Here is an 11,697-nt window from a genome sequence, read left to right on the forward strand (position 1 = left end):
CTGTGGCGACCCCTAAAGGGAAAAGCCAAACGGAAAAGAAGATCCCATCCTCTATTCCAGTGTTTCCCAACCCTGGTCCTCAAGGCACACTGTCCGACATTTTTTTATTTCAACCCTGCTCAAACACACCTGCGTTTGATGACCGTCATTGTCAGGCTTCTGCTGAGCCCGGTGATGAGCTGAATCAGGTGTGCATAAGCAGGGCAACATGGAAAACATGCAGGACAGTGTGCCCCGAGGACCAGGGTTGGGAAACACTGTTCTATTCTATTCTGATAATCCAAACCAAAGGAAAAAAGAGGAGGGGGGGGGATTTAGAAAGTCAAGCCCATTAGGCAATGTAACTAACAGGAAGCCTGAAACAGAATTGACTCTTAAAAAAAAAAAAAAAAAAACATAAAATAGTAAAAATAATATCAATGGGAAAAAAAAGAGGACTGAAACTACAGTCCCATACTCACAGTCACCCAGTACTCATTGGAGGCAGTGCGCGTATGTAGCCCAGAGCCTTCTTGGGATCAGTGAACTCGCGTTTACAATCCGTCATCTTCAGAATCAGCACGTGGTAAACATCAGAGAGAATTTGATATTCCTCTCGTGTAACAGCTGCTTGCATTGACAGAAATCCTCCCGTTTGTCCGACATCAGCTTAGAATAATCCAGGAAAATCATAATGTGATGTCCCTTCCAACATAGCGGTCCCATCTTGCGCACCGTATCCACAATCCGCTCTCAATCCTGGAACTGTAAGAACCAAACGATGATCGCCCTGGGTGGGTGGCTATCCAGTCTTCGTCTCGCCAGGCTCCGGTGTGCGCGATCGGTCTCCAAGCCTCTCGGAAAGTCGGACTTCAAAAGCTCTGGGGCTGTTGCGCCCATGAAGGCGATGATGTCCGAGCCTTCGCAGCCCTCCGGGTAGCCGACAAAACGTAGGGTTTTCCGCCGAGACCAATTCTCCAAACATCTATCTTCTGTTGAAAGTTTTCCACCTTGGTCCGGGGTGTTGGAGGGTTGGTTTCCCATGCCTTTTTAGCGTCCTCGAGGAAGTCAATCCGGGACTTGGCTTGGCCCAAGCATGCTGACAAGTCAGATAGCTTTCCTTCCACGGCTCTCGTAGCCTGGATTGAATTTAGCCTACTTTCCTGAACTTCTGACGTTTCTGTAAGCAGAGCATATATTTTAGACATGTCTTTTGCCATTTCCCCTGTGCCGCTCTCATAGTTCAAGGGCTGGGGCGTTTGTAAGCCGCCATTTCATTTTCATTCATTTCATTCATTTTTATTTACCAGGGTGGATCCCATTGAGATTTAAAACCTATTTTTCAAGGGAGCTTTGGGCAAGAATCAGTACAAGAGTAAAATACAACAAATGTTAAACATATACAACTGCTGATTAAAATTTAATATAAATTAATTAGCTAAAACATGTACAATTTAAAGAAGTAGTCTCAAGTACTCGTAATCTAGATTTAAAAGCATTTATGGAGATAAGTTCTCTTATCTCGCAATCTGCTCCTGAAAATTCAAGTACAGATATTCGCGACGTCCAAGATCGCTGATTTGCGATCTTTAAAAATATAGTAAATTGTAGTAAAATATAATCAAAATATCATCTGGGGATGATGTGCTTTTGCTCTGAAATGCAGATTAATGTAGGATTTAAAGTTTACAAACTAAAACAAAGCCAAAAGAGCCGCGGTACTACCACCAGAAGTAAACACATCTTCGTGATGGTGAAGCTTCCGATTTTCAAAGTAAAACTAGTGAGCGCAAAAACGGGAACCGTTCAAAATCTGAAACTGAAGTTCTGTTCACTGGCATAACTTCTGAAAAAAAATGAATGAGCTTTAACATCGATCTTTAGCTCCAGTGTTTACATTCTTTTGGTTATGGTAACCCTTCAAAAGTTGAGGCAATTAACAATACCCCAGCTTATTCTGAAGAAGAAGCGGCTGGGTGGCTCAGTGGGCTAGGTGAAGGGCTGGCACGCAGGAGCCCTGGGTTTGATTTCCAGGGTTGTCCACTGATCCCCACCCAGATTGGGTCCTCAGGCAAGACCCTTGACGCTGCTGCCTAACTGGGTCCCTGTGCCCCTCAAGTACAGGGTTGTGTCAGGAAGGGCATCCGGCGTAAAAACTCTGCCAAATCACTGATGCCAAACAGTGGGTGCTGTTACACTGTGGCGACCCCGAAAGGGATAAGCCGAAAGTGAACTACTACCAGCTTATTCTGAAGAAGTAAGGCGGATGTAATCAACATGAATCAGCTGATTCTTCTGCAAAGAAAATACTTTTTTCATACGGGCTCTCCACCAATATGTAATGCTTAGAATGTAAAATATTGAAGAGGATAGAAAACTGTGAAGAACATTTTCAGGTTTTGTTGTTAAATAATACAAAACAGCAATGATTTTTATCCTTTTTATGTTGTTTATGTTACTTCTGAACATAACCAGATGGTTGACAAAAATAAAGTTTAAAATGACTGGTTTAATGTTTTATTTAAAATTGATTTCTATCTGAATCTTTTTTTTTATCAGTTTTGTTGATTCTGATTTTCTATTCTAAATAAAAGTATAATTCTTGGTGATTTAATACAAGTAATTTAAATTTTCATCCATCTAGTAAATAGACATACACATAGCAATAAACATAATATTAAAAAGTAAGAATCGTGGTTCAATCTGTGAATCGTTGAGCTTGATTTGGATCACCAATGATCCACAGCCCTAGTTTCCACAATTGTTAAGTCTGGCAGAACAATGAGCCCGGGCCATAAGGAATGGAGATGCTGTCTAACTTGCAGATATCTATAAAAAAAAAGCAGATATAAAAAACAGAAATAAAAAGTAGAAGGTCATCAGCATACAGTGATACTTTATGTTCTGTAGAATTTTTTGTAGATACCATTTATGTCACTGAAGCCACGGAGGGCTGCAGCAAGCGGCTCAATTGCCAGATCAAATAGTAATGGGCTCAGATGGCATCCCTGGTGAGTTCCTCTGTGTAAGTTAAAGGGTTTTGAAAGTTGGGAGTTGGTGCGAATTGAAGCGGTGGGATGTGAGTATAACATTCAAATCCATGAAGAGAAATGATGACCAAAGCCAAATTTATTGAGCACTGCAAAAAGAAAATTTAATTCTACCCGGTCAAAGGATTTTTCAGCGTCGAGAGATACAACACACTCAGGGATTTATCCCGGAGAGGTATAAATTATGTCAAGGACTCAACGAATATTAAAATATGAGTGTCTGTGTTTAATGAAGCCGGTTTGATCCTTCAAAATTATACTAGGGAGAACGTTCTCCAACCTACGTGCCAGCGCTTAAGCCAAGATTTTGGTGCCTGTATTCAAAAGGGAGATCAGCCTGTAAGAGCTGCAGTCAGAAGGGTCTTTACCTTTTTTTAGCAATGAGGGTGATACAGGCCTCAGTAAAGGATTTGGGAAGAGATCCCAACCTAAAAAAGTCAGCCAGGACACGACAGCTGTGGAGTAAGTGCGGATGAGAACTTTGCAAAAAAATTAGCTGGAAACCCATCAGAGCCTGGAGATTTACCAGACTGCATAGAAGTTATAGCTGCTGCAATTTCAGAGTTGGATATGGGCTCATCGAGTGTCTTCCTATGTTCTGGTGGCAGTGATGGGATTTCAGCGGCGTCTAGGAATTCAGTAACTGCACATTGATCCAGCTGATTTCCTGAGGTAAAAAGTTGGGCATAATAGTCTCTGAATGTGTTGTTTATTTATGTGGTCTAATGTTGTGCGACCCCATGGCATGTGAATCTCAGGGATGCTCTGCTTTGCTCTGGCTCCACAAAGTTGTTTGGCCATCAGTTTATTTGTTTTTTTTACCATGCATATAAAAGTGAGCTTTGTCTTTGAGAAGCATGAGCTCAATCGAGTAAGTCAAAAGTAACTCCAGTTTACTTTTAAGTTCCATTTGTTCTCTGAGCAGATTATGATCCTTGGTTTGGGCATACTGTTTGTCAATCTCCTTGATTCTATTGCTCAGGTCCATACGCTCTTTAGTCGATCTTCGTTTCAGATTTGCAGTATAAGATATGATCTGCCCCCAAAGATGGGCATCCCAAACAATGAGGTTAGATGTCTCGGGGGAAATATTGGTGTCCAGAAAGAACTTTATTTCTTTCTCTATAAACTTTACAAAATCTTCATCAGCCAGTAGGGTTGAGTTAAATCGCCAGGATCTGCTGCTCTGTGGGATGCCAGGGAGACACAGACTCAGAATAATGGGGGCGTGATCTGCCAAAATAATGCTCTGATAAGAACAGGACTGAACCAGCGGTATTAGTTGGTTGTCAACAAAAAAGTAGTCAATCCTAGTTTAACTATGGTGGACTTGTGAATAAAAATGAGTGATCACGATCTTCTGGATGAGTAGTACGCCATACATCGCAGATTCTGGAGTCTGATAAGAAGGCTCGAATGAGGGACCTACTGTCCTACTTATTGTGCTGGTTTTGTTAGAGGAGTGGTCCAGGACTGGGTCTAGCCAACAGTTAAAATCGCTCCAACAATAGGAGCATATAGGTTTAGGTCGGGCAATAGTGAAAACACGTGTTTAAAAAAGTCTTTATTGTCTGAGTTGGGAGTGTATATGTTTACAAGTACAACCAGTTTGTCAAACAGTTTTCCAGTAACAATAACGTATCTACCAAATTTATCAGAGATCACATGAGATTCTAAGGAGACATAATGTCCCATAAAAACCGAGACTCCCCTTGCCTTTGCTTGAAAAGAGGAGTGAAAACGCTGTCCCTTCCAGCCTGCCAGAAGAGGTATTGATATCGACATGCGTCTCTTCCAGGAAAGCTAGGTCAGCTCTAAGTTGTTTAAGGTGGGAGAAAACCTTGCTTCTTTTAATGAGGTGGTTTAAACCTTTAACATTCCAGCTAACAAAATTTATGTGACTGACCATGTGAACCTGCAGTAAAGATTGTGGTGAAACCAGCAGTTCGATGTTCCTGTCTGGGAATGAGCCAGGACAGCAATAAAAACAACCATGACAGCTAACAGATACCACGCCCCTACCCCCATAACACCCAGAGCAAGAAAGCTTCTAAAGGATTAAGCAACAAGCTCTTCAAAACCAACATTTAACGGTGAAAACTCTTCCTGTCTAACTATTTATTTGAGCTCCAAGTAGAATGTAAGAACAAAGTGTGCGTGCACCTCAAACAAAAACTTCATAATTTAAGAATAGTGTGTCCACACATAACATTGTCCAGCTTGTATATATTGAAATATGCATTAATTACCTAGCGATGGAAGAAATAGAACAGAGGCGGTCATTGGAATTACCTAATTGATATCACCTGGACGGAGATCAATGCCTTATTTAAGAAGGATCTGATTATCCAGGAATGTTGTTGATGTGTTTGTTTGCCTCATCCACGGAGCCGATCCATTTTCTATCGCCGCTCGGCAAAGTGATGCACAGCCTGTCAAGGTAGAGCAGAGCGGGTTTGAGTCCTCGCTTGTAAAGTTCAGTCCTGTAATCCGCCCGCTGGCTGGCAACTTCGGGGCAATAATTCTCCACAACGCGTATGGGCTTCCCTCGGACTTCAAGCTTTCCCCTCCGGCGAGCCTCTCTGTCGATGAGCTCTTTGGTCTGGTAGCAATGCAGACAAAGAATGACCAGCCGTGGGCACTGCCCAGGGACTGGCTTGGCTGCCAGGGAGCGGTGAGCGCGGTCGATTTCTGGAGGGGTTGGTAGGATTCCAGCTTCAATACCTTACAAAGGAGGTTGGAGAAAAACTTGGACGGTGAGCCACCTTCGATTGATTCTGGAACACCCAAGATTTGGACGTTCTGGTGTCTGCTCCAACCCTCCAGGTCGGTAACTTTATCTTTGAGTTTAGCGTTAGCTTTAGGAAGGGTGGTACACGTCTCTTCAAGGTCTGTCACCTGCTGACTCAGGTCCTCTGAAGCCAGCTCCAGAGATGAAATACACTGGTCATGTTCCTCTACCATGATGCGCATTTGGTCAAGCTTTGAGTCCAGCAGGTTGAAGGAGGTTTTAAACTCTGTTGCCAGCACCTCGCGGTGCTTCTCTAGCAGTGTGATGATTTAAGCTAGCCTCTTCTTTTTTGGCCGTCTTGGTCTGTGTAGATGTCAATTTGCGAGATTACTCTTGGACTGTTAATAGGGAAAACGTTGTTATGGAGGACTGGTCGTGTTGGACTTATGTTCAGGGCCGGGAAAAAGGGATAAAAAGAAAAAGACTCGGAGCTCATGGCAGCATGCTCCTACTCCATTGCCTTGCAACCAGAAGTCCCCACCAATAGATTGTTAACAGAAAGTTTACAGTCTCATTTATGTAACAAGTGTTAGCAGTAGAACTGTGGAGTGTTACTCAATTCAAGAATCAAGCTAAACAAGTAACAAATTGAACCACGATTCTTACTTTTTATTATGTTTATTGCTTTATGTATCTCTTTTTACTGGATGTTTGAAAATGAAAATGACATGTATTAAATCACCACCATCATATCGGAATCAGCAAAACTGATAAAAACACAAGGAATTCAATAGAAATAAATAGTTTTTGTCATTTTAAACTTTTTTGTCACCCTTCTGGTTAAATTCAGCAGTAACATAAAAAAACATACAAACCTAAACATCACAGTTGTTTTGGATCATTTAACAACAAAACCTGAAAATGTTCTCCACACTTTCTCCATCCTCCGATTTCTACAACACTTTACGTTCTAAGCATTAGATATTGATGTAAAGCGGTATAATTTTTTTTTTGTTTTGTTTTCCGCGGCAGAACCAGCTGATTCAGGTTGATTATATACACACTTCACTCTTGTGCAGAGCTGCTGAGGCTGCTTTTCTCCCCTTCAGAATCTGCTGGAATTACATTAATGCATCAACTGTTAAAGAGTTACTATAACCAAAAGAGTGTATACACTGGAGCTAAAGTGCCAGCGTTAAAGCTAATAACTTTTTTTCAGAACTTATATCATTGAGCAGAACTTCAGTCTCAATTTTTGGCATACCCCCACCTCCGTGTTGAGATTGCCAACTCCCGCCGTTTAGATCAAATGGATTTACAAACTCGAAGTCTAAAAATAAACATAACAACCATACATAAAAGATTGTGAAACATAAAATACAGTCATATAAAATAAAATCACCAGTAAAAGTACCATAAAAGTAAATACGACCACCATATTGAGACTTCCGTTTTGCATATTATGACTACTTCTGTAATCCATCGGCTTCATCAGGTCTCTGTAATATCTATCAACCTGCAGCTAGGTACTCTTGTTTGAATGTCTTTTTGGGAATATACTGCTTTAGGGATGGTCTGCCTCTGAATGGAACCTTTTGTTCATCAACACACAACATTTGGTTTTGAGGGAGAGCCTGAAATTTGGGGAGAAGTGAATCAACAATCAAGCCAAATTTGAATATATTTCTGTTGTTGTTGGGAGCCTTGTTATCAATGAAATGTTGGTAATGTTTGTTTTTTTATCCCATTTGTCTTAAGACATTATTTCTGCTACCTGGTGCACTCAACTCAAGTTCCTGGAATAAAATAATGACTCAAGTCTTTGTCCTGGGACTCAAGTCCACACCTGTAGACTTCAAGATTCCCATGACCCAAAAGGATTTAGAAAGTTTTAAAAATAGATGTTAGTGTGGATGGTCAAACTGTAGGACGTCTGAATGGAGCGATTTAAAATTTATTTGATAATGATATGAAAAACTGTAACAGGGCTCTTACTTTCTTGTACTTGTGTCCCTGCAGTCCTCCCCCAGCATTGGTTGATAGAAGAGGAAGATCTCTGCAACCAGCAGAGGAACTTCAGAGTGGAACAAAATGATTCAGAACCTACACAGACAAAAGAGGAACTGAAGGAACTGGAACTTCTACAGATTAAAGAGGAACAGGAGGAACAAGAACGTCCACAGATAAAAAAGGAGCAGGAAGAACCAGAACCCCCAGAGACTGAAGAGGAGCTTGAGGAACGAGAACCTCCACAGGAAAAAGAGGACCAAGAAAAGTTCTGCATCAGTCTAGATAAAAAGCAGCTTCGTCTTAAACAGGAGTCTAATACATTGATGAAGATTCCTATTTATGAGGAAAATGAAAACAGTGAGGCAGATCTAAACAAACAGAAGAGCTTCAGTGTGACTGAGAGTCACGATGAAGAAGGAAACCTACATGAAGATTCAACATCAACTACAGATGACGAGACAGACCCACAGAACAGAGATCAGAGGAAGAAAAGAGACAGAAGTCATGTCCAAAGTGTGGTCAGCTCTCATATGTCAGAAAGTCAGTGTGATTCTGATGTTAGAAAAAAGTTCAAGATGAAAACATTGGTTTGGAAACACAAACAATTGCCAAAAGAAACAAGATTTTCTTCTGCAGGGTCTGTTAAAAAAACAATAATTCCACATGATGTGTCTGTCCAGATGAGATCTGAGTCTGATGAAAGACCATATGTCTGTGAGGAATGTGACAGAAAATTTTGTTATGTATCACAGCTCAAAACACACATGAGAATCCATACAGGAGAAAAACCTTTTACATGTAACGAATGTGACAGAAGTTTTAGTCGCATATCTAGTCTCAATTCACACATGAGAATCCATACAGGAGAGAAGCCTTTTCTGTGTAAAGAATGTGACAAACGTTTTCGTCAAATATCTAATCTAAAATCACACATGAGAACTCATGCAGGAGAGAAGCCTTTTCCGTGTGAAGAATGTGACAGACGTTTTAGTCAAATATCTAATCTAAAATCACACATGAGAATTCATACAGGAGAGAAGCCTTTTACATGTAAAGAATGTGACAGAAGTTTTAGTCAAATATCTCATCTCAACAGACATGTGAAAACTCATACAGGAGAAAAGCCTTATCCATGTGAAGAATGTGGCAGTAGTTTTAGTCAAATATCTAATCTCAAAATGCACATGAGAATTCATACAGGAGAGAAGCCTTTTACATGTAAAGAATGTGGCAGTAGTTTTAGTCAAATATGTAATCTCAAAAGACACATGAGAACTCATACAGGAGAGAAGCATTTTCTAGACCAGGGGTCAGCCACTATTAACAGTAAAAGAGCCATTTGGGCTCAATCTCGATCAAAACCTAAAAAGAGCCATATAGTTTTACTTTAGCCTTTAAGAAATTTGGATTTGCATTCATGAACTTTTTTTTTCAATAATAAATATGAATTAAGTCTGTTTTTGGGCACAAACAAAAGCAAAAATATAAAAAGCACCTATCATCTCTCAAAATGTGATTCTGTGTAACCAGTGTTGTGCAGTCGTACTTTTAACTCCTAAAAAATCAAACTTTTTGCCAAAGTTTTCCTTTGCATATAAAATCTGTTCATTCTGGAGGTAGCGTTGAGCAAAAAAATACGTCTTCAGGTCAACAGGGATGTAAAAACCTACATAGTTTATCATCTATGTGCACGTCAGCCATCAATTTTATAAATGTAACTAATCTAGATTAAATAAATGCTAATTAAGTAATCCTTACTTTAAAAAAATGATATTTTCTTTTTTTTGCCTTTGTTCTTTTACCCTCTTTGTCCTCAGCAGTGTTACACTGCTGAGATTTGTTATTTTAGTTTGGGGTTGGACCATGGTAGTCTTAGTTTTGTGGGCTTTGTTTATTTGTTTTGTTTAGGTAGTTTTGGTTAGGGAGCCTTTAGCAGGGAGCTGCTGACTCCGATGGTTAACATGGCTGGGTCAGCAGTCTCCATGATTTATTTATGTTTGGCCAAGGAGCCACTATGGAGAGATAAAAGAGCCACATGAGGATCTGGAGCCACAGGTTGCAGACCCCTGTTCTAGACAAAAATTGTAATTAAGAATAAAGTCAAAATTTGGAACAAGAAAAAAACGATAGAAAACTAAAAGCAATGGCATCATGAGGAGAGAACAATAAGAGTTTATCTAGAAAAATCGCAATATTATGAGAAGTTATTTTTGTAAAGAAAGAGGATGGAATTTTACATAGAGTTGGTACACTAAGATTTTAAATGTTTATCCCCTTTTTTGGGTGATTTTATTTAACAGATAATAAAAAACAAGTTTTCCTCAGAAAATTAGAATTCAAAAAGTGAATTCATATAATATTCAAAACTCCAGAGGGCCCAGGCTAATCTGCCAACCAACTCCAAATTCTTGCCAAGGCTTCGACTGATCCTTCAAAGGGCCTGTATCATGAAAAATACCCTTTTATACAGATTTTAAGTATATTAAACTGTATTTAAAGAAAAAAAAATTGAAAAGTGGTGTTATGCTCCATTTATCTCTGAGCAATACTCTCCTACTCTGTTTTCTTGAGCTCCAGCATCAATCCATGAAAATGACTGGGTCCTCCTTCCAGGAAGGGTGTACGCTGCCAGCACCCCCTTCAGGCTAAAAGCCTTCAAAATACTTTCATTTTAGCATCGATTCTGAAAAGAAGTTGTTCTTCTTGTACCTAATCTGCAGAAACAACAAAGACTCACTGCCGAGGCCAGCTCTAGGTTGAAGTCATGAAGTGAGGCCAGCCACAAGGAGCAAAGGCGGTGCCTCAGAGAACAAGCTGTCTTCTATCCAGGTATGAAAAGGAGCTTGTAGAAATACAGTATTCCTGCTTTTTCACAGGGGTTAGGGACCGGAAATTTGGAGGGAGAGGCGGGAGGTGGGGGGTATCTGGTCCCAATACTTTTGGAAACAAAGTTTACATACAAGCGTCTTGAGTTGACCGAGTTTTTGTGTCGAACTGGAAAAGTTGCAGCAGAAACATTTTAGTGAAACGGTGAAAACTGAAAAGCAAATAAGCACCGGAACACTGTAACTCATTTCATTAATAAAATGTTCATGAAATACACTTGTAAACATAATTTTTTAAAGTTATTACAGCAATACATAATTTTTATATAAATGTTAATGTGGATTTTATTTGTTGATTTTCGTGCTTTTATATTGTTAAGGTAACCATTGTTATTGTGGTTTATGCTGAAACACTGCTGTCTAAGTATGTGTGTTACCATGAGAACAATGGAAACATATTTTTCCACATCTGTAATTCTTTTTTACACTTTTTATGTGATTAATTTCAACAGTTTAGTGAAGGAAAGGTTTAGTAAAAATGTATTAATAAAGAGGTGAATAAAGAAACAGACTGGTGTTTGTGTTGTTGTGATTGCTGTTTTCTAGTAGAGATTAGAAGTCTTTCTCTGTTCTTTTTAGTTCTGTGTTCTGTCTCAATATTTCCTGTGAAGAATAAAGTTTCTGGATTATTTGTGCCTGTAGCCGATTTCAGGATTACGCCGGACCCCTTTGGACCGGCAGAACTCTGTTGGGGGCTTTCCGGTTTTGTTTTGAAGAGGTCGCAGTTGGCCATGCCATGTCAAGTGTTGTGGCAGTAAAAGCGTTCTCTGGTTTCTTTTCTTTTGGCAAATTTATTGTGAGCAGGCTGAGAAACAGCCGATGCTCTGGGTTGGTTTGTCACTGGGAAGGAGGTTGTGAGAGTTAACGCGTACTCGTCTGCCAGCACCGCAGCAGCGCTTAAAGTGTTTACTTTCTGTTCATCTAGATAAACCACCAGTCTATCCTGCAAACTCTGTTTAAATTCTTCCAACAGTATTAGCCCTCAAAGGGTCTCAAAACGTTTTGCTTTACATGAAACACCATTTATCAAAAAGGACGCTCT

The 11,697-nt window shown here is 40.0% G+C and overlaps 2 protein-coding genes across 2 annotated transcripts in view; both read left to right on the plus strand.

Annotated features, from left to right (window-relative positions):
• LOC112140919 (gastrula zinc finger protein XlCGF8.2DB-like) overlaps positions 1-9,056 on the plus strand; it is a gene marked incomplete at its 3' end in the record, with an annotated part of 12,134 nt that extends 3,078 nt beyond the window's left edge. Inside the window, exon 2 of the mRNA XM_024263942.1 lies at positions 7,780-9,056. Coding sequence (XP_024119710.1) covers positions 8,094-9,056 — 963 coding nt within the window. The remainder of the gene's footprint in view (positions 1-7,779) is intronic.
• The window catches only part of LOC112140913 (gastrula zinc finger protein XlCGF57.1-like), a 153,408-nt gene that overhangs the window by 41,006 nt on the left and 100,705 nt on the right, over positions 1-11,697 (plus strand). The window lies entirely within an intron of this gene.

The sequence above is a fragment of the Oryzias melastigma genome, unplaced genomic scaffold (genome assembly GCF_002922805.2).
Source record: "Oryzias melastigma strain HK-1 unplaced genomic scaffold, ASM292280v2 sc00283, whole genome shotgun sequence".
Lineage (NCBI taxonomy): Eukaryota > Metazoa > Chordata > Actinopteri > Beloniformes > Adrianichthyidae > Oryzias > Oryzias melastigma.